Genomic DNA, 22207 nt, shown 5'->3' on the forward strand with positions numbered 1-22207 from the left:
AATCCGTGTTGCAGCATGTGTCAGAATTTCCTTTTTAAGGCTGAATAATATTCCTTTGTATGGACAGACCACATTTTCTTTATCTGTTTATCGGTCAACGTACACTTGGGTTGCTTCCACGTTTGGCTATTGGGAATATGCTGCTAAGAACATGGGTGTGCAGATGTTTGTTTCCATTGTTTTGGATATATGGTATGTCTAGGAGTTTGTAAGTCATGTGGTTTATTTAACCTTTTGAGAAATGGCCAAACTGTTGTTCACAGCAGCTAGAGTCTGGGCTTTTATGCCCACTCTTTTTGGGCTTATTCGAGTGAGGCGATCGCCACACCCAGAGGGGCCTGGTGGGCAAGATTCCCTGGACTCAAAGCCTGAACTGACACATCTCCCTCCCTTCGCCAGATCCAGCATGCCTTCCGAGACACCCCAGGCAAAAGAGGAGTCTGCAGGGTGCCCCCACGTCTCAAGGGCACCCTCGGGGAAAGGGAGCCTGGAGAAGGGGCCCCCCAGGGACAAGGAAGCCAAGGAGTGCCTGTGGATCCGGCCTGATGCCCCGAGCAGGTGCACCTGGCAGCTGGGCAGGCCTGTCTCTGACTCCCCGCATCACCACGTGGCCCTGTAAGTCCCTGTTTTTGATGACAAGATGCTGTATCCTTTACCTTGAGGGGAGGTGGGTATTACCTCGGGAACCACGTACCCATGTGGACCTGAGGTGTGATCCCCCTTAGTGTGCTGGGGGTATGGAGCACCTTACAGAGGAGTCAGCAGGCTCAGAGAGGCCAAGGCCTGTTTACTCCGTAGCCCAGCAGCTAGATCAGTGCCCAGCTAGACAACAGCTGCTCAGTGCGACTTTGCTGAATACGTAAATGAATGTGCCAAGTCACAATGCTTTGAGCGATGGGTGGAGGTGTGACTTCTTACCCAGTCCCATCTGGCTGCGCATGCGTCTTCTCAGTGTGGGTCCTGCCCTTGTCTGTTTAGCTCTGGGTCATGAACGCTTCCTTTGCTAGTTAAATGTTTTTCTACAGTGGGCTCATTAAATCTTAAGATTGTTTTTGATTATTTCCTTAGTACATTTCCTTTGACGTAGAACAAGTGGGTCAAACAATATGCTTTTTAGATGTTTGACCCTTACTCCGTGTACATTGCCACCAATGTTTATGGTTATTGACTTAAAAATCAGAATGAGTGAGTGTGAAGGGTTTACTCTTGGTGCACCCCTCAGAGGTGAACATTTGCAAACCCAGAAGCTCCAGCCATGAAGCCTGTCTCAGTGCTGGCAGCTGGGGGGGGAAGGGGGCAAGTGGGCGGGTGGCCAGATGCAGGAGCCACTGTGTGGGTGGGGGCCGTGGGAGGCCGGAGTGTGGCTGCTGAGGGGGCAGGGAGGAGAAAGGTTCCTGAAGGCTCTGTGAGCTTCTAGCTCCAGGGTACGGGAGGAAAAGATGACGCTATGGGGTTGTAGAACAGTGTCACACCTGCACCTCCCACGTGGGCCTGATTCATCCTCCTGAAGCAACCCCCAGGGCTGGCACCTTGGCCTGAGATGCAGGGCCCCATGCCACTTGTCCCAGGTCCTGTGCATAATGAGGAGTCTCGGTGGCTCTTTGGCTAAAGGACAGGGCACCAGGCGAAGGTCCCTAGGAGGGAGCCACAGTCCCTGGGGATGCCTGAAAGTGAGACCACATGGGGGATGAACTGGACAGGGTGGGTGGGGAGAGAGTGCAAGCTGGCGCCCGAATGGCCAGGAGGTGGCAGCCACGTGGATATCTGGGGAGGAGGATTCTAGAGGGTCTGGGGGGATGGGCTGAGAAAGGGGGGCCACAGGGGGTGGGGGCTGCAGAGGGGAGTTTGGGGTTTATTCTGAGATGTGGGGCTGTCCTCCCAGAGGCCTCCTGGGCTGTCAAAGTGAAAGCAGTTGAGACCAGTTGACTCTTGGCCATCACTGTAAATTCTGTCCTTCATCACGTTGAGTCCCAGGCTCCTGTCCTGAATCACGTTGAGTCCCAGGCCCCTGTCCTGATCACCTCTGCAGCCTTCTCAGGTGGCTTTGGGGCAACTCAGGGCCTGGTGCTGAGTCTACCCAACCCCTGCCTGTGGAGGTGGGCCTCATGTCCCCTCTTGTCCGTCCGCAGCCCCTCCCCCACAGGAGGATGCAGGTTTTTACCTATGCCCTTCTAATGACTAACCCCAGCCTGGCCCTCAGGCTTGGCCTCCTGCAGGCCTCCCTCCAAGGCTGGGGTCAGGAGCTCTGCCCTGGCCCAGGTTTTATATCTTCACGTTGCCGAGCCTGGTTCCATTCAACCAGAGACCGATTCAGAGGTGAGCCTTTCCCACCTCTGGCCTGGTTTGGGGCATCTGTTTAGTGCCTCTCTCTGCTTCCTCAGGAGCCAGGCAGGACCTCTCCCCGCCTCCTCGCAGGACGTGATTGTATCCAGCTACCTTGTGCTGGGGTGGCTTCTCCCTTCCTCCCTGAAATGCTCCTCAGGACCGCTGGGGAGCTGGGCCCACCCAGGTCTAAGGATCACCCCCCAAGGGGGCAGGGCCCAAGGATCTCCCTGTTGAGGAGGGCCCTGTGCTGGTGCGGGCCCACTCAAGGTTGAGAACGTGGAGTGGTGAATTAGAAATCCTGGGTGTGGAGACTGTGGCAGGTCTTGGCACCAGGGTGAGTCTGCATATTTCTGAGTAACATTTGATGAGCACATCCTTGGCACAGACAGGGAAAGGGCATGGAACTGGCATCTGCCCCCGAGGGGCAGCACCAGGGCCATTCAGGAAACTGCTGGGTCACGGTTTGCACACACACGAATGCTGCAGAACAGCTCCCTGTGTCACCTGTTACCATCTGTCAGGTGGAAAGGCTGCTGGGGGTAGGGCTGGCATTCGCCCTGACCCCGGGGAAAACGGCCAGTCGCAGTGTGACCTTGCAGCAGCCTCGAGTGCGGCATGTTCCGCCCTGTGTCTGTTGTGGTCCACATGGTGCCAGGCATCTCGGCACGCTCTGTGCAGCCATTGTCACTGGCTGGTGGCCAGAGGTCAGAGGAGCGTCTGCCCTGGGGTCAGCACTTCACTTTTTTGATCAAAGGAGAGAAAAGAGAAGAAGCCTCAGCAGCAGTGAGATGCTGAGAGAGGAACGGAATTGAAATCTCCAGTCAAGACTTTCTAAAAAGACAGACCAGGATCTGTTGTGTTGAAGTTGATGTTTGTTTATTTTAACTTTTTTTATTTGGAAATAATCAAACATTCCCAAGAAGTTGTAAAAATAATAGAGAGGTCCCATGCACCGTTCACCCAGCTGCCCACTGACAACACCTCAGGTGACCGTGGAGCATTTTCAAACCCAGGAAACTGATGCTGGTGCAATACAAGGCACTTCAAGAAATTTTATGCAAGGGCCGGCCCGTGGCTCACTTGGGAGAGTGCAGTGCTGGTAACACCAAGGCCACGGGTTCGGATCCCTCTATAGGGATGGCCAGTTAGCTCACTTGGGAGTGCATGGTGCTGACAACACCAAGTCAAGGGTTAGGATCCCCTTACCGGTCATCTTTAAAAAAACTGTCACCAGATGGACAGCAAGCATTTGTCTCTGTGTCTCGCTCTTTCATGAGGATCTGCAGTTCAGATGTCATGTATGAGATAAAGGATGGAATGCAAAGGGTCTGGTTGGCCTTGTCCTCGGTGAACATGGGTCACCCGAGATCTTACCTAAGCCATGGGGGAAGGATGGTTCTCTGCAGGAAGCTGTCCCCGGGCATAAGAGGGTGGAGAGGGTGGAGGAGAGTCGTGACGGTGGCTCTTCTGCAAGAGCACGGGGCCTGGGTAGACGCCAGCATGCTCACCGAGGAAACGCAGGTGCACAGGCGCTGGGGCGGGGAGCAGATTGTGTGTTCAGGATGACGAGTGGTGCAGTGAGGGTGCAGTCTGAGTAGGGAGGGGAGGAACCCATAACGTGGCTGTGGACGTTTTTACTGTGCAATGCCTGTTAGACAAAGAAGAGGAGATGTCATTGCAGTGGGGACATCACATGAGAGCATTGGCCAAGGAACGCTTGAGGAAGTCAGGGGTGAGCATGGGCAATTGATGGCCTTGTGGGAGCTTTGCCTGCCCCCGCCTCCCAGGGAAGGAATTCTCTAAGTAAGCAACTGCTGACTCCCATGGGTACTTCTGGGGCACGTGGACTGCATCAGAGCAGCCCCCTTCCCAGAGACCCCTAGGCCCAGTAGGGCCTGCTCTGTGCTCGTTTGTCAAATAGAGACCAATAACTGTACTCAGCAGGTGCAGATCTGCATAACCACACTCCACATAGGGCATTTGAACTTGGCAGTAGTCCCTGAAGTAGGTTTAGTACAGAAGGACAAACCAAGGCTCACATTGGTTAGGTGGCCAGCCTGAGGCCATCAGCTGGTCGGCTTTGATCCCTCTTCCCCAGGGGCTAGAGTGATCTACCTGAAGAATTTACAGTGAGGGCCTGGAAGGGTCCTGGGATGCAGGACCATCAAGCCCCCTCCCCACCACACATGGCACCTTTGCCTGTCAGGGTCTGCTTGGTGGTGGCTTTCAGAAACAAGGACAGGCCAGGAGGGAGGCTGTTTGCAGTAGTTGTGGGCCAGTCGTGGGTCCTTCTAGTCATATTTGGTGCAGCCCAATATCTCCCCCTTCTAAAAACTAAATATTTTTAAGAGATGAGGATGGAGGGCAGTCAATAAGAAAAGAACAGCCCAAGTGAAGGCCCTGGCACGGGAAAGAACAGCCCGCTGGCTGCATGTGGGAGGATGGCAGAAGCCCGTTTCACTGGGCGAGGGCGTCCTCCCAGGGGAAGCTGGATGGTGTGAGGCCATCCTGGAGGGTCTGTGAGTCCCCACCAGACAGAGCGGTCGTGTGATCTGGGGTTTCAGGACATCAAGTTGTTGTGGCGTGTGGCCTGCATACCACCCGCTGCATGTCTGCTCATGGTGTCCTGCACTGCCCCAGCGGAAGGCTTTATCTGACTGATGCGTCCCCTGGTGGGGGCTCCTTGGTTGCCTTTTTCTCAATCACTCAGAGTTGTCACTGGTTGCAGGGGTGGGTGGGTTGGGCTGTGGCGTGGGAGAGAGAAGCTCTGATGAGTGAGCGCCGGGGCGGGTGGAGGAGATGGATGGCAAGGTGGCGCTTTCCTGAACCAGCAAACTCAAAGCCTGCCCCAAGTCCTCAGTGTACCAGGTAATGGGGTGGGAGGGGGGAGAGAGACAGGAATCAGCAGGAGGTCGAGGTCTCGCTTTCCTGAACCAGCAAACTCAAAGCCTGCCCCAAGTCCTCGGTGTACCAGGTAATGGGGTGGGAGGGGGGAGAGAGACAGGAATCAGCAGGAGGTCGAGGTCTTTTCCTCTCCCATGATTCATCTCTGCCTCCCAGTGGCAAAGTGCGAGTTCTTCAATGCGGGTGGGAGTGTGAAGGACCGCATCGGTGTACGGATGGTGGAGGACGCTGAGCGGGATGGGACTCTGAAGCCTGGGGACACCATCATCGAGCCAACGTCCGGGAACACGGGTGGGTGCTGGAGCCAGCCAGGAGGGCCTGGGCCTGTGCCAAGCCCATGGCGGGGGATCCTGGAGGGACAGGGCGAGTGCAGCCACATGTGGGTGTGTCCAGCCCAGCCTCTGCCCTTCTGCCGTGGGGGCCTGAGTCCATGGTGTCCTAGGTGACTGCCTGGAGTGCCTGGCACGCAGGGCAAGCTTGTGACCTGTGCTCATGCCACTGGGGATGTTGTGTGCGCGCGCCCGGGACGTGGGGGAGGAATCGGATTTCACATGGTGCATGCGGGCGCTTCCTCTCATGAGCACGCTGCCTTCTTACCTCTGCCCTTGGCATGCTGTCTTCTCACCTCCCATTTGAGGGCAGAAGGGGCTCCGTTGGGCGATTTTGGAATCCTGCAGTACCCTCTCTGCTGGGCCTTCCTGGCTGGGGAACCGGCACTCTGGACTTGTCCCCGGTGTCCCAGGCAGGGCAGGACAGGGTTTGGGGGCATTGGGCACTTTTATCCTCTGCCTGCCACCCTCAGGGATCGGGCTGGCTCTGGCTGCCGCTGTGAAGGGTTATCGCTGTATCATCGTGATGCCAGAGAAGATGAGCACTGAGAAGGTAGGCTGGCGGGGCGGGGTGCTGGCCTGGCCTGGTGGGAAGATGAAGGCCAGGCCTGTCCTTGGTGCAGGTGGATGTCCTGCGGGCCCTGGGCGCCGAGATCGTGAGGACGCCCAGCAACGCCAGGTTTGACTCTCCTGAGTCACACGTGGGGGTAGCGTGGCGGCTGAAGAATGAGATCCCCAATTCCCACATCCTAGACCAGGTGAGGCGCCCGGGCCTGGAGGGGGCTTGTGTTCAGAGGTTTTGCCTAAGCAAGGTGTCTCCTCGGGGGTCTCTGGCAGGAATTTGGTGGTGGTGCTGTGGCTGGAGGGAGGGGTGACAGGACATTGGCACATGGGCTACTGGGTCCTCCAGGGCCTGGCAGAACCAGGGCAGCTTTGGCCCTCTGCTGTCTGTGTGCCCGCTTTGGAGGGCTGGCCGCACCCGGCTCCACTTGGTTCCGTGAGCTGGGTTGGAATACCCTCTCAAGGGGACCCTGGACGCTCTCTACAGGCATAAAACACAAAAACCTTTTCACTGGAAGCTCTTCTGTCTCACTCATTTCATTTCTGGGTTAATCCAGAAATTGCATGTTCTGGACAGCTAGTTTTAATGCTTTGTGTCTGCTGAGGTTCCTAAAATTGCCTGTGTGATCAGCCCCCTGCTCCCTGGGCTGCAGGGTCCTCTCAGGCTCGCACTGAGCTGTTTGCCCGATGCCCCTGTGGCCACTGCTGACTCAGCGTGAGTGACGTGGGTTGCCGCCCTTTGCTCTTTCTCTGCAGTACCGCAACGCCAGCAACCCCCTGACCCACTATGACAGCACCGCCGAGGAGCTCCTACAGCAGTGCGATGGTGCGTCTCTCTGTCCCACACCCCTTGTCCATCCTGATTGCATTTATCACTGGCTGCCTAGGAGTCACTTGCCCTCTCCTTGGTAAACTCCTATTCACTCTTCACTCTTCAAAACCCAGCTCAAATGTCCCTCTCGGTGAAATACTTTCTGGAGCATCCCCTAGAGTGGTTGGTTTCCTCCCTCCTTTGTGCCCTCTTGGCCTCGCCTGCACTTCACATGGAACACCAAACACTCACACTGCATTCGTTTACTCGGCGGTCTCTCTTGAAGACCTGCGGGAGCTGCTAAATGTGGGGACAAGTGTGTCCAGGGTGCAGGTTGATGCTGGGCACCATGGGGCTTCATGTTGATGAGCAGTGATCGGGATCAAGCCTCAACTTGTACACTAAATTCCACATTCAGTCTTTCTCATATCCAGAGCAGGGTTGTGCATTAGCTTACTGTCTGTACAGGCGCGAGGCTCCTTGGAACCTTTCCCACGCACTTGGTGCCAAGGCCCGCTGGCAGTGATGTTTTCCTAAGAGATCCCTTTACACAGAAGTGGCTGGGAAGCTGGCACCCTTGGCTTCCTGTTTGGAATTTGGCGCCAGCCTAGGCGCAGCCTTGCTCCACGCCCAGAGCCAGGCAGTAAAGTCCAGAAACTGGCTCACCCAGCTTTTACGTGTGAGAATTCTGTCCTCAGGCAGAACACTCCTGGCTTCAGAGTTTGCCCACGCACAGACTTGTCTGCCCAATGTCCAAGCTGGCCACACAGAGTGTGAGACCCCAGAGGGTTTCTGAGCTAGCGCCTAAGTGGTTTATTCCATTTCCTCTAAACTCAATTCACTTATTCATCTCCTCCAAAGATCATAATTAAGAGGCTCCCTCTGCTTAGACTCTCCAGCATCCATGTCCTCCCCAGCAGGGATCTGGTCTTCACGCATTCAGCCAAATGGGGACTTCCATGGCTCAGTGTTGCTGAGCAAGGGCCTGATGGGAGCAGGCTGGGCCAGGCCTCTGTGCATGCTTCTCGCAGGCGCAGGACGGGGATGAGGGGCTGTGGGAATTTGAGAATAAGTTTTTCTTGTGAACTTTTCTGATCGCCTGCCTTGTCTCGGGTGGAGTATGTCTTCACTTATTACTACTAAGAGTGGGGCAGGCCTGGTGGTGACCCGAGGATGTTCCTCTGCCAGGGAAGCTGGACATGCTGGTGGCTTCAGTGGGCACAGGTGGCACCATCACGGGCATCGCCAGGAAGTTGAAGGAGAAGTGTCCCGGATGCAGAGTGAGTGGGGCGGGTGGCCACAGACACAGCTGCCAGTGGGCTTGGGCCTACTGGTATTTCTCGCCTGTGGCCTGAGCTGCAGTTGGAGGTGTGGACAGCCCTGTCCTGGGCACTTTGCTCACAGAGTGGTCTCTGCTTCCTGACGTCTGACAGCACTGCTGCCTTCAGGTGCTGCATCTGCACTGCCCTGGGGGTGTCTGCCCAGGTGGTGCCCGCAATTAAAAGAACCCAGCAACTCATGACTAGGATGAGCTGGGGCTGGGGGATCACTTGCTGCCAGTGCCCTACAGGGAGCTTCCTGTGCCATTTGGGGGTGAGGGTTCCATTTGTGTGTCCTCCACGGCCCAGCCCAGAAGCTCTGAGCTCCAGGTCCTGAGTCTGTCCTGCCGGAGGCAAGGCTTCAACTGGGGTTTGAGTGAGTCAGAAAGGGTTCCTGGATTTGGGGTAAAGAGCAGGTCCGAGGAGGGGCTCATAGGAACGCCCAGCTGGTAGTGCCAAGTGCATTTCTCCCTGTGGCTGTTAGCTTGCCCTCCAGGAAGAGATCAGCGCCCAGAGCTACCCCCTTGTCCCTGAAGGCTCCAGCTGCTCACTGCTACCTGCCACCAGGAGGTTTGGCCGGACTATCTGGGGGCCCTGCTCAGAGGAGCCCTCAGAAATCACTCTTCCCAGACCCCTGCCTTCCCGTCTTCATGCCCTGCCTTCACTTCAGATTAGGTTGTTATCGCCTTAATGCTCGGGCAGCCTTTCTGGCTTCCTCCTCCCACCCTAAGGCCCAGGAACAGGATCCACATCTCCAGTCAAACCATGAACAGGCACTTGTTAACGGGGGTATTGGCCACTCCAGTGATAGTTGGACATGTCCAGATGAGGCTTTTGCTGGACTAAAGCCACCCGCTCTGCAGATCATTGGGGTGGATCCCGAAGGCTCCATCCTCGCCGAGCCTGAGGAGCTGAACCAGACAGAGCTGACGGCCTACGAGGTGGAGGGGATTGGCTATGACTTCGTCCCCACGGTGCTGGACAGGACGGTAGGTTGGTGCCAGAGTGCTCCCCCAGCAAGGCGCTGGTGCCAAACTCTTAACCTGTTTCCGTGTCCACGCACCTGGCTGACCATAGGCGCCTGCACTGGCGTGAGCAGTTAAAAAGCAGTCCTGAAGATCACGACAAGGTAAAACGCGGTGTGATGCCCAAGCACATGCCCTGACTTTACTGGGCAAAGATTGAGATGCTGGCAGAGGAGAGGGTACCCCTGGGCAGCCCGGTGAGCAGGGCAAACATGGATGAGTGAGGACCCCAGGGAACTTCTCCTAAATGTCCTAAAGGGTGTCTTTGCTCTGAGGGCTCCAGATGGAGGCAGACACTAAAGGGATGTGTGGCCGGGTGGCAGGGGCTGGCGGGGCAGGTTTGCTATGTGCAAAGTGTGTTGGAACAGGGAAGGGTAGCGAAATCTGGGTCCTAGAAGGTGGAACTGGGGCACACTCCTTGGAGGTCACCACTGCCTGGATGGAGGTCAGCTGTGAGGTGCCCTGCCCACCAAATGCTGCCTGAGCTGATGGCTGTGGCCCGGTCTCACCGCAGGTGGTGGACAAGTGGTTCAAGAGCAATGACAAGGAGTCCTTCGCCTTCGCCCGCATGCTCATCGCGCAGGAGGGGCTGCTGTGCGGTGAGTGGGCCTGCGGGTGGGGTGTGGGGCCAGCGTGCCCCTGCCAACTTCCAGTGCGGGCACGTGAGACACAGTCATCCTGAGGCTGCGTGACAGCTTGGCCGCACTTCTTGGGTGGTGCCATTTGCTTAGCCAGGCCCTTTGCTAGGTCATCCTGCTTGTTCTCGCCATGGCCTGGTGGGGTCAGCTATACAGGTGAGGGCTGGAGGCCGAGGTGTCAGGAATTCGAGCAGCTCTTCCAGAGTGTTTTTAGGGCAAAGCCAAACTCTTGCAACACTTATTTTTTCCAATCAGGGTCAACCTTGTGCTTGGGAGGTGGCTGGGGGGGCCATGGGTCCTCATTGGCAGAGGTCCAAGGCCAGAAGAGAGCACTCTGAATGCCCCGGAGAAGCTGGAGAGGGTCTGTCCCTCCAGCCTGGTCTGGCCAAGCAAGACAGTGCAGCACTTCTCGTCAGCTCTGTTCTCTGTGCAGTGAGGCCCATCCAGGATGGGCCCTGCTGGCCGTCCTTTTATCCCTGGACCCTTGGCCTGCCTGGCTCGGGGTGGGCAGAGCAGGCGTCCCGGCCGAGGAGTGCACTGACCCAGGGCAGCCAAGGCCCCAGGGGGGCAGCTGCTGATTTAGACCTCAGGGGACTTAGAGAACACACTCTGAGCACCCCTCTAACACCCATGCAGGGACATGTGGTCATTTAAACGTGCCTTCCTAGGGCTGGCCTGTGGCTCACTTGGGAGAGTGTGGTGCTGATAACACCAAGGCCAAAGGTTCAGATCCCTATATAGGAACAGGCGGTTCGCTCACTTTTGAGTGTGGGGGTGACAATACCAAGTCAAGGGTTAAGATCCCCTTCCCGGTCATCTTTTTAAGAAAAAATAAATAAATAAACATGCCTTTCTTCTGTCCTGTCACTTTGGGGGTGGGGATGGGAAGTAGAAAGGCACCAGCCCTCAGTGTGGCCAGGCCCCCAACAGCCCCAACCTAGAGCTTGGGAGCAAGACCCTTGTGAATAAAAGAAAATTTCCAAAATGATGTAGTTGTGGAAAAGTGACTTGGTTCCTCATAATCTCTGGACAGTGGGCACTTTCCCATTCTCCATTTTCAGTGGAAACACAGGCCTGAACCACTGGGGCTGGGAAGCAGATGGCTATGATCATGTTAGAGGAACGGCCCTCTCCTGCAGGGAGCACGTGGTGGATAGTTAAGACTTCCTGACCCCTGGTGCCTCCTGACACTGAGCCCGGACGAACCATGACTGGAGAGGCAGCTGCAGCCACTGCTGGCTCTGACTCGGGGCTCCTAGGGCTGGGGATAGATGGTGTCACTGTGAACCTTGGTCTCTTGATTATAAAGTGGGACCCGGTGTCACCTGCCATGTGGGCGGTTGTGGGCAGTTGGTGAGACCACAGGCCTCGTGCAGGGGGCTCCGTCTGCATGGACGTTCCTGACGTCAGTTCAGGGCTGGGGCACTGCTTGGGGCCCAAGCCCTGCCATGGGTATTTCCCTGGCACCAGCCCGGGCCCTGGCCGAGTAAGAACCCCACTTGCTGCAGGTGTTTCCTTGGCGAGGGTTTAGTTCTAAAGAAGCCTGCGGCTGTGAAAACCCCATGGGGCGTGAGGAGGAGGGTGGCACACAGTGAGGAGGGGCGGGTGCCCCCTTGCCCGGCCAGCTCATCCGCCCAGAGGCAGCTGCCGCTGCCGCTTCCCCACGGCTCCCTCACTGCGTTGGGGCGTGCAGGCGTGTGCACACTCATGTACTCGTGCACGCTCATGCACCAGCGGGTCTGTCTTGGCAGGTGGCAGCTCCGGCAGCGTGATGGCAGTGGCCGTGAGGGCCGCCCAGGAGCTGCAGGAGGGTCAGCGCTGCGTGGTCATTCTGCCTGACTCAGTGCGGAACTACATGTAAGAAGCACTGCCTCTTCCTCCGGGTCCTGTTCCTCTCCGTCCTGTTGCTGCTCCCCAGACGATGTCATCGCCTCACCTAAGTGCTCACGAAAGAAGCTGGGAGGGGTGGGGCCAGTGGGGTCCCTGTGGGCTTCACCTCTGCTCCCTTGGCCTTCAGGGTCCCCCATGTCTCGGCGGCTCTTGTTTTCTTGGCCTGCCCTGACTCCATGTCAATCTTCTAGACATGTTTAAAATTGGTGCCTGTTCACGGGCAGCTCTGTGCCCTCCGGCAGCCCTTCCTGTGCGCTGCTCTGGTGTTTGCCTGTCGCTCCTGTGAGGTTTCTGGGTGTGAAGGGCCAGCCACGCCACATGGACCTGTGTCCTCAAGGGACGGGCCCTGCAGTGCCTCCCACTCGCTTAGTCACTTTACCTGTCCCTGGGGAGCGTGGACTGGGGTGCCCTGGTTGGGCTCTGGTGCCCCTTAGGACTTGCCGGCGGCCTCTAGGGTCCCTTGGGCACTGATGTCTGCATGCACAGGATGATGGAGCTGGGAGCCTGCAGCTTTGAATTCCTCCCTGCAGGGCTGATGCCTCTTGGGTTCACCCGCTGAGAGTGTGAGGGAGGCTGCTCTGCACCAGGCTTCACAGGGCCACAGGGTGCACACACCCGAAGACCCCCACGTGTCTTCCCCCAGTACCCACAGGGCTTCCTCCATGGCTGGGGTCACGCATCTCCTGTGAGCTCAGCTGCCTCTGATTGGCCAGGCCTGGTTGTGGGGTGCTCCCAGTTGGGTTTCTAGCTGTGGGATGACGGACGTCTGGGTGCCCACTCCACGTTGCCCCGAGCAGGGCCCTGCCCGCCCTCAGCAGCACGTGAGAAAGCCCACCTGCTGGTATCCCCGACTGGCCTGCTGTGTGCACATATGTGTGTAGGTGTGTGTGAGGCAGAAAGTACAAGAGGATGTGTTTGTGTGGTATGTAGGGAGTGTGAGAGACGGACTGTGTGTGTGCATGTGTGCACACATGCACGTGTGTTTGTGCTGGCTGTAGGGGGCAGCAGGTCACCTCTGCTCCCCACTTCATTGGTCTTTATCCTGCCTTTTGAAAACAGGTTCCTCACAGTCCCACCAGCCCGCTGTGGTGCCCTTTGGCTCTGGGTGGGACTGGCTTGCTCTTCCAGTTCAGACTCGGGGATGGCCAGGGCAGAGGCCACCCCAGGGCCCACAGGGGGACTTGATCACAAAGGTTCCCACAAAGGATCTCGTCCTGGGCACTGAGGTCACTCAGCCCCAGGCACGTGTAGGCTGTTGACCAAATGCCTTCTTGGGAACTTAATGATGTCCATTCCCCAGGCCTTCCCCAGAGCCTCTGGCCAGCCACTTGGGGTCTCTGCTAGACTGGTGGGTTCCAGGAGTGGGATGCTGGGCTTTCTCAGAACCATGTACCCATGTATGCAGCGTGTGCCCTTTCGCATAGGCAGAGGTGCCCCCTGGGACCCTCATCTGGCCTCGGTGACTTCCTCATCCCCGTAGGTCCAAGTTCCTGAGTGACAAGTGGATGCTGCAGAAGGGCTTCATGAAGGACGATGACCTTACGGTGAAGAAGCCATGGTAAGGATGCCTCTGAGCAGAGGCACGTGTTCCTGGTACCGGGGCACCATGCTCTGTGCCATGCCTGGCTGGTGACAGGCAGGAGAGGTGTGTCCCCATAGTCTCCTGCTGTGATGATGCCCTGGTTGTGAGAGCATCTGCCCTCGGCTCTGACCTCCCGCCTCCCCTGTTCACAGTCCCCTGCCCTGCCCTCTTCCCTCAGGTGGTGGCACCTCCGAGTTCAGGAGCTGAGCTTGTCGGCTCCGCTGACCGTGCTGCCGACGGTCACTTGTGAGCACACCATCGAGATCCTCCGTGAGAAGGGCTTCGACCAGGCGCCTGTGGTCAATGAGTCAGGGTCAGTCTCAGTGCCCCTGCCCCCCACCCAGCCCCCTGCCAGGAGCCCGTGTCCCTCGCTTCTCCATGTCCGTGTCACTGGACAGGGCAGTCATGTGGACCCACAGCTGACAGTCTGACCTGGGTCATGTTGCATGTGTCCAGAGTACTGAACTTGTCCCTGAGCAATGGCTGGGGCAGGGCACTGGCCACATGAACTCTTAGGGCCCTGACGCCTCTGTCCCACCCCCACTTCACTCTCAGTGTGTGCAAGCCCGTCTTGGGCCCCCTCCTGGAAGGCAGGTGTTAGACACCCTGAAGACATGTCTGACAGTGGAAGGAAGTCCATGCAGACATGCCCAGGTGACCAACTGTCCCACTTCTAACACTGAGAGTCCCACATTTCAGGACCCCAGTGGTTGGTTACCTCCAACGCCTGGCAGGTAGAAATATCTGAGGCCTGTTCCCTGCTGTGTTCCTGCCACATGTAGGCACTTGGCAAATATTTGATGGATTCTAAGAGTAACTCCCTGTTTGGCCAGAGGCCACACTCTGACCCTGAGGGCAGCTGTGGGCGTATTCTGCTGTCTTGGGGAGGGGGCCATTGTGAGCACTGACCCCTGCATCCCCACCATCCTCTGCTTCCCTCAGGGTGGTCCTGGGGATGGTGACACTTGGGAACATGCTGTCATCCCTGCTTGCTGGGAAGTTGCATCCATCAGACCAGGTCCACAAAGTCATCTACAAGCAATTCAAACAGGTAGGAGCTCTGTCTCGCTAGAGCAGCAGGTGCCTGAGGCCTGGCTTGGTCCTGGAAGGCAGAGCGCACGAATCTTGTGCCAGGTCCCTGGCCCTATGCCCTGCTCCCGGTGTCGGCTTCCCACAGGGAGTAGTCCCGGTGAGGGAAGGCTCTCGTCAGTGCGGCTCGCGGACCTCCCCCAGCAACCATAGCTCTGCTGGTGAGGCATCTGCAGGGGTGCTGTTGTCATCACGCCCGGCCCTAAAGTATTCCTGGGCATGCGTTCATTCAGTGATACCTGGAGTGCTTAGTTGTCTAATGTGAACGAGGACATCCTGGGAGAAGTCCCCGTGTGGCCCCTGCTGTCCTGAGATATCCCATCACCCTCTGCTTCCCTGAGGGGTGGGGTCCCCATGGCTTCTGCGTGGCCCTGAGCAGCGCCTGACCTTTCCCAGGCAGCGGAGCGGGGGAAACACCAGAAAGGCTGCAGGATTCTGCCCAGGTCTGGGAAGGGACTTACCGTTTCTCTTTCCCCATCTCACGCACACCCGAAACATCACCAGAAGCCACACACCGCTTGCACTCCACTGCCTCTCAGCTGCTCCCTGCCGAGGCCTACCTGCCTCCAACTCCCACAAAACACCTGCGCGGGCTGTCCCTCCCAGCTGAACCCAGCCCACTACCAGCGAAGCCCCCCCCCACTGTCCCCACTCCGCCCTCATCTGCCTGGAGTGCCTGCCTGCCTCTTGCCTCCTAACCCCTGGAACCACTGATGTTTCACTAGTTTTGCCTTGAACAGAATGTCACTGAGCTGGGCCCGTACAGCACATGGCCTTTTCAGCCTGGCTCTTGCACACAGCAGTATGCATTTAAGTCTCCTCCGCGCTCACAGAAGTGTCCTTATGTGTGTGTTACCCTCTGTTTCCTGCCTTGGAATCCCTCTGGAGTGATGCTGGGCCCTTCCTATTGCCCGTGTTCCTTCTCGCGGAGGGTCCAGCGGGTGGTGGGGGCAGCAGCCTTCAAGCTTGGGCAAGGCCGACTGTGCTTCTCTTCCAGATTTGCCTGACGGACACGCTGGGCAAGCTCTCGCACATCCTGGAGATGGACCACTTCGCCCTGGTAGTCCACGAGCAGATCCAGTGTAAGTGGCTTCCCTGCAGCACAGGTACTCGCTGGGGCATGGCCACTGAGCCTGGGACATAGCCTTGCTGCACAAGTGGCCACGGTGTGCTGCCTGCACGGGCAGCAGCCAGGCTCTCTGTCCCTCGCAAGGCACTTGGGGAGTAGGTGGTACTCACTTCACACCCCCAGCCTCCGATGCCCCGAGCCTCCCCACACCCCAGGCTCATGGGCCCCCACCGAGCCTGTGATGAGTGCGGGGCAGGCCCTGCCCAGTGAGCCCTCAGGCCACAGCGGGCGGGAGCTCCTTGTCCAGAGTGCACAGGCTCAGGCGTTCGGCGTCCTTAGCCTCCCAGGAGGCGGGCATTGTTGGGGACTCTAAGGCACAACCCCAGAAAAGCTTCGACCCTCTGTGCTCCACATCGCCTTGGAGAGGCTGCATTCACTTCAACAGCCTCCTGGCCCTCAGGGGGTTCTCTGAGGGGAAGCCGCCCCCCGTGTGGACGGATATCGAGGGACCCCTTTCATGGGCCGCACCTCAGCACCCTGCTCCCAGTGAGCTCACAGGGCCTTGTAACTCCTGGTCACAAAGCTTCTTCCTGGGCACCTTGACTGCATCTCCACAGGCCAGGAGACTTGTTCTGGGTGAGGAGCAAGGGTCACAGGTTTCAGTCCCTGCCCCTGGGCGCACAAGAACTGGGAGCAGCCCTGGAACTTGATCCTCAAAGGCTGCCCACCAGGCTGGTCTGTGTGCCATGAGTGGGTGAGCTCAGCCCAGCTGAGGACCCGTCAATGAGGGCCTGGGGGATCTCATGTCTAATCCCCTCTCCTGTCCTTGGCTCTGCAGCACGGGACCAGGCCTGGTCAGGAGAGGTGGGGGGGCATGCAGGTATGTACACCCCGCCCATCCCACCTCCTTCAGAAATGGCTCTTGTGGTCAGAATTGTAGCCTCCCAAGGGTCCTGGACCCCCGAGCTAGGGTGGGAGGGTTTCTCCTGTGAGTATATTTATTAGTACGAGGTACTTCAAAAAGTTCATGGAAAAATAGAAAGATAATACGAATCTTTCCATGAACTTTTTGAAGCACTTGAACATCTCAAAAAAAAAAATTATGCAGACCCCGTTTCATAGCCCATAAGTAAAGTTTTATTGGAACACCAGCCATGCTTGCCACCTCCTGTCGTGGCTGCTTTTGAGCTGTGTCAGCAGAGCTGAGTAGTTGTAAGTAGACTGTTTGGCCCTTGAGACCTGAAGTATTCACCACCGGGTCCTTTATGGGAAGTCTGCCACTGCTGGCTCTGGGTCAGTGTCTTAGGCAGCCTGTGTCACTAAGTGGGGTATGCAGAGCGAAAGCAGCCCTGCACAAGCTTCTTGGTAGCTGTCCCTTTCCAAAACGCAGGTAGTTGATCTCTTTGGGGTTCTGTTTTTTCTTGAGGCTCCAAGTTCCTTCTGTGTCTCTCCCCATTCCAAGGGACCTCTGCCCACAAAGACGGGAGAGACAGAGCCATGATGGTGTAGAAAACGGGTGGGCCCGGACATTTCTCACCCACTCCTGCTCAGCCTCCGTGTGCCTCATGAGTAATAGGACCAGTGGTACGTGCACAGAGAGAGGTTGTGAGGCATTGGCTCACGTGACTGTGGAGGCTGGCAGGTCCCAAGAGCTGCAGGGTGAGCTGCAGGCTGGAAACTCAGGAGAGCTGATGTTTCAGTTCAGGCCCAGAAGCAGGCAAATCCCCTTTTACTCAGGGGAGGGTCAGCCCTCTTTGTTCTATTAGGCCTTCTGCTGGCTGGATGAGGCCCACCCACATCGTGGAGGGCCATCTGCTTTGCTGTCTACTGATGCAAATGCTAATCTCATCCAGATACATCCACCCACACACCTAGAATCATGTTTGACCAAATTCTGGGCTCCCTGTGGGCCACTGCAGCTGACATGTTAAAACTGAGCATCACCACAGTGCATCTGCCTGCTGGCTGTGCCATGGGGGGCCTGTGTTGGTTCTGAACCTGAGGCTGCCACGGGAAGGAGTGGGTTTGGAGGTGGGAGCTGTGTGTCGCTCGTGGGTGTGAACTGGGTTGGAATTTCATGCCAAGACTCCTTGGGCACGGAGGAAGAAGAGGGCAAGGCCTGTTGTGGTGTCTGGCCAGCGGGCAGGGGCTCAGAGAAGTGGCACCTCCCCAGCTGTTTATTTTGTGGAGCCTGGTCTGGAGCTGCTCTCTGCAGCTTCGCCCATGTGGCTCACGCCGGAGGATGACAGTGTTTGATCAGTTGTTGGGCTTCCTTGCCTGTTGCACGGCCATCAGGCACTACGGGGGGTGGGGAGGGTGGTTCGGGGGACTACTCTGCCTGGGACTGGCCCCGTGGCTAGTAGGTGCCTTTAAACCTGCTGCCTCGTCTTCCTCTCCCCCTCAGACCAAAGCAATGGGAAGTCCAGTAAGCGGCAGATGGTGTTCGGGGTCGTCACCGCCATTGACTTGCTGAACTTCGTGGCCACCCGGGAGCGGGACAGGAAGTGAAGCCTGGAAGTGCTGGGGCAGCGGTGGAGCCCACTCCCCACTCTTCCTGCCTGGGGGCCATTCTCTTTTTCCTTTGTAAACACTAAACAAACCCATGTGATTTTTAATTGCCTGACGCTGGGCATCGCTTCAGCCCTGACAGGTAGCCAGGAGCAGGGTGAGGTACCTGGGGCCAGCATGACTCTTACAGTTTTCCTTTCATTAACTCTTGGCTACCTAGACGAATCTTCCCGTCCCCCTTGGCACCCACTAATCTTTCTGTTTCTATGGATTTACCAGTTCTGGACATTTCATATAAATGGAATCACACAGTCTTTGGCCTCATGTGTTTGGCTTATTTCACTGAGCATGATGTTTCAAGGTTCATCCATGTTGTAGTATGTGTCAATACTTCATTTTTATGGCGGAAGCTATTGTGAATGTTGCTGCTGTGAACACTCATGCACAAGGATTTGTTTGAACTCCTATTTCCATTTTTCTTGGGTGTACACCTAGGAGGGAAACTGCCGGGTCTTGTGCTAATTCTGTGTTTAATTTTTTGAGGAAATGTCAAACTGTGTTCAACAATGCACAAGGATTCTAATCTCTCCACATCCTTACCAACATGTGTTTTTAATTTTTTTTTTTTTTACAGCCATGCTAGTGTGTGTGAAGTAGTATCTTGTGGCTTTGATTTGCATTTATCTAATAACTGATGATGTTGAGCATCTTTTCATGTGTCTTGGTCATTTGTGTATCTTTGGAAAAAGTTCTTTACCAATTTGGGGTTGCCTTTTTGTTGAGTTGTAGGCATTCTTTATATATTCTACATACTAAACCTTATCAGATGTATGATTGGCAAATATTTTCTCCCATTTTGTAGATTTTTTCACTTTCTTGGTAATCTTTGATGTACAAGTTTTTAATTTTAGCGAAGTCAAAATTTTTCTTTTTTTTTTTCTCTTGTTGCTCATGTTTTTGGTGTTATATCCATCGCCAAAGCCAAAGTCATGAAAATTTGTCCCTATGTTTTCTTCTAGGAGTTGCATAGATCTAGCTCACTGATCTGTTCTGAGTTAGTTTTAGTATGTATGTGACATGGGAGGCAACACTGTCCTTTTGCATGTGGATGTCCACTTGTCTCAGCAGCACTTATTGAAGAGACTACTCTCTCCCCATTGAATGGCCTTGGCACCCTTGTCAAAAGTCAGTTGGTGGGGCTGGCCAGTTAACTCACTTGGGAGAGCATGGAGAGACACCAAAGTCAAAGGTTCAGATTCTTGTACCAGCCAGCACGCCCCCCCCCCCAAAAAAAAAAAAAAAATTGGCCATGGATATACAAGTTCATTTCTGGATTCTCAGTTTTCCTCCACTGTATATGTCTAGCCTTCTGGTACCATGCTGCTTTGACTATTGTAGCTTTGTAGTAAGTTTGAAACTGGCAAGTGTGAGTCCTCCAGTTTTGTTCTTTTTCAGTATTGTTTCAGAAATTATTATGTATCCTAATGTATCTGTCTCCATGTTTCTTATACTTGGGATACTTTGAACTTCTTGGATTCCAACATGTGACTATTAAGAGTTCCAAAAAGAAAAAAATAGGGAAGGAAATCAATCACTAATTAAATAATTCACAAAACTGCCTCAGAACTGAAAGACATGACTTTGCAGGCTGAGAGGCCTACCCAGTTCCCAGCACAATTGATGGAGTAAGATACACACAGAGAACATCCTCATGAAAAGTTCGGTCGCTCAGGATGCAAAGGCCTTACAAACTTCCTGAAAGAGATGGGGAAACCCCGCTCATGCAGGAAGGCCTGGAAAGAGAAAGGCATCCAACTTCTCAGCCTCCAGCGTACTCGGAGGCTAGGAGGCAAGGGACAGATGCCTGACAAGAAAGGTGCAGGCCAGAGGCCGAGATGCAGGCACACTCACTGAACAGTGGAGGTGGGAGACACATTTCCATCCACACTGAATGGCCTCCTTGCCCAGGAATGCACAGTATGAGAGGTGCCCCCAGGATGATGGGGAGGGAGATCAGTGGGCCTGGCAGCCACGGATCGCAGCAGGACAGAGGCCTTGACTGTCTCCCTCCAGCTCCTTCCGCCACCTCTTCTAGGAAGAGCCTGTTGCTGCATAGTGGCTTTCTTTCTCTCAGCATCCTGCCGTCATTTATGGCACCCCTGGTAGGAGCTGAGTATGTCTTTGGAAACAACTGTTCCCTTAGCCGTGAACTATTTGTCTCAGAGATTGAGGCTTGTAGTGGATTGACTTATGTCCCCCCAAAACTCAGTGGAACTTGAACTGTGTCCACCAGGTTTTATGTATTAGAAACGTGGCCCCCACTGTGCCTGTTAAGAGAGTGGGAAATCCTATTATGATGATTGAAAGGTGGAGCCTTGAAAAGGTGATTAGGTTATAGGACCATGCAGGAACGAATGGGTTAAAAATGGTGGTCAGGGGTGTGGTTCTGAGGGCTTTAAAAAAAGAGGAGAGTCTGTCTTACTCTCTCTGCTTCCACCATCTTGCAATGTGAGACTCCTGGGTCATTGTCACCACCACTAATAGATGGACTTTGGACTTCCCAGCCTCAGAAACTATAAGCAATAAATTTCATTTTCTTTATAAATCACCCAGTTCCAGCTATTTTGTTATAGGCAACATAAACAGACTAATACAAGGCTGTTAGGAGGTGTCCCACGGGCAGAGCAGGCCTGGCCTGGAGGCCCTGCTGAACCCAGCAGCCCTGAGGGCGTGCTGCCAAACCTCTGTGGGTGCTGCAGAGGCCCCTGCCAGCAGTTCCCAGCCTCCTGCAGGGCAGCAGCAGGAAGGCCGGTGTCTCCCTGCATCTATGGAAGAGTCATTGCCCCAAGTTGAGGCTTCCCAAACCAGGGTCTGAGGTGGTCGGGGGGAGGTGTCAAGACTGCAAAGGCGATGAAAAATGTGCTGTGTCTTGCTGGGGGGTTAATTTTATGTGGCAATTTGGCTCAGGGTGCAGGATTTTTCTTGAAATATGTTTTCAATAGAATGGTTGCAGGCTGAATAATGGCCCCCCGGAAGGTATAAGGTCCTAATCCCTGGAACCTGTGAATATGACCTAGATGAGTCTTTGCTGGTGTGATTAAGTTAAGGCTCTTGAGATGGGGAGACTCTCTTGATCACCCAGATGGGATCTAAATGCCCTCTGCTTCGTTCGTCCTCTGTTATCCTGGAGATAGCCACGTGGCTCACGCCTGTATTGATTTCCTTGGCTGCCGTGACAAAGTACCACCAACGGGGTAGTTACTTTTTTTTTTTAAGCATTTTCTAAAGTGGGATTCAAACAAACTGGGTGGTTAAACAACAGGAATTTATTGTCTCACAGTTCTGGAGACCAGAAGACCAAGGCGGAGGTGTCAGCAGGGCTGATTCCTTCTGAGGTGGTGAGGGGATCTGCTCAGGGTTCTCCCAGCTTCTGGAGGGTTGCTGGAGATCTTCAGCATTTCCTGGCTCGGGGAAGAACCATCTCCATCTCTGCTTTCACTGTCACATGGTGTCCCTCTGCATTCATCTGTGTCTAAATGACTCCTTTTTTAAGGACACCAGTCAGATCAGATTAGGACCCACCGTGATTACTTCATTTAACATTAATCACCTCTTTAAAGGTCCTGTCTCCAGATAAGGTCACATTCTGAGGTACTGGGGGTTAGGACTTCAACATATGAATTTGGGAGGGGGACACAACTCAGCCCATAGCACCCCACACAGTATGAAAGTTCCTGTTGCTGAGCAGCTCCCCAACGTGGGGACTTGTTAGACTGACAAATGTTGAATACTGGAGAAAGCTGAAATCCTGAACCCAGTTTGATTTAGATTTGAATCTTGTCACTTATCAGGGGTTTCTTGGGCAAGTTGCCCCAACTTCCATGTCTACAAGATGTAGATGAGATCTACCTGACAGTATTTAGAATCAGGACCGCCCCATGACAGGTCTTGACAACTGGTAATGTGACTGTCATTCTTCTGTATTTCTCTTCCTGTCTGCCTCTTGTCCCAGGCACCGCTTCGTAGAACCCACACGTGTGTGCATAGTTGTTGTTTCCTGGGCCCTACACACCGTTCAGACTTACAGCAACCACCACTACGCAATTGGACCAAATTCACCTCTGCAGGGAGCAGTTCCAAAGGCTTGTTATTTGAGG

General features: G+C 55.2%; 1 protein-coding gene across 1 annotated transcript; it reads left to right on the forward strand.

The window, feature by feature from the left end:
• Nucleotides 1-406: 406 nt before the first annotated feature.
• Nucleotides 407-18364, forward strand: LOC103581276 (cystathionine beta-synthase). Its single transcript, XM_008563157.1, has 15 exons — nt 407-615; nt 2531-2564; nt 5349-5520; nt 6032-6111; nt 6182-6316; nt 6876-6945; nt 8119-8210; nt 9113-9238; nt 9789-9873; nt 11664-11769; nt 13283-13360; nt 13563-13697; nt 14327-14435; nt 15471-15555; nt 17947-18364. Exons 1-15 carry the CDS (start codon nt 407-409, stop codon nt 18048-18050), a joined length of 1620 nt encoding a protein of 539 aa, XP_008561379.1. The 3' UTR covers nt 18051-18364.
• Nucleotides 18365-22207: the final 3843 nt, after the last annotated feature.

This window comes from Galeopterus variegatus, unplaced genomic scaffold, assembly GCF_000696425.1.
Source record: "Galeopterus variegatus unplaced genomic scaffold, G_variegatus-3.0.2 Scaffold171, whole genome shotgun sequence".
Taxonomy (NCBI): Eukaryota; Metazoa; Chordata; class Mammalia; order Dermoptera; family Cynocephalidae; genus Galeopterus; species Galeopterus variegatus.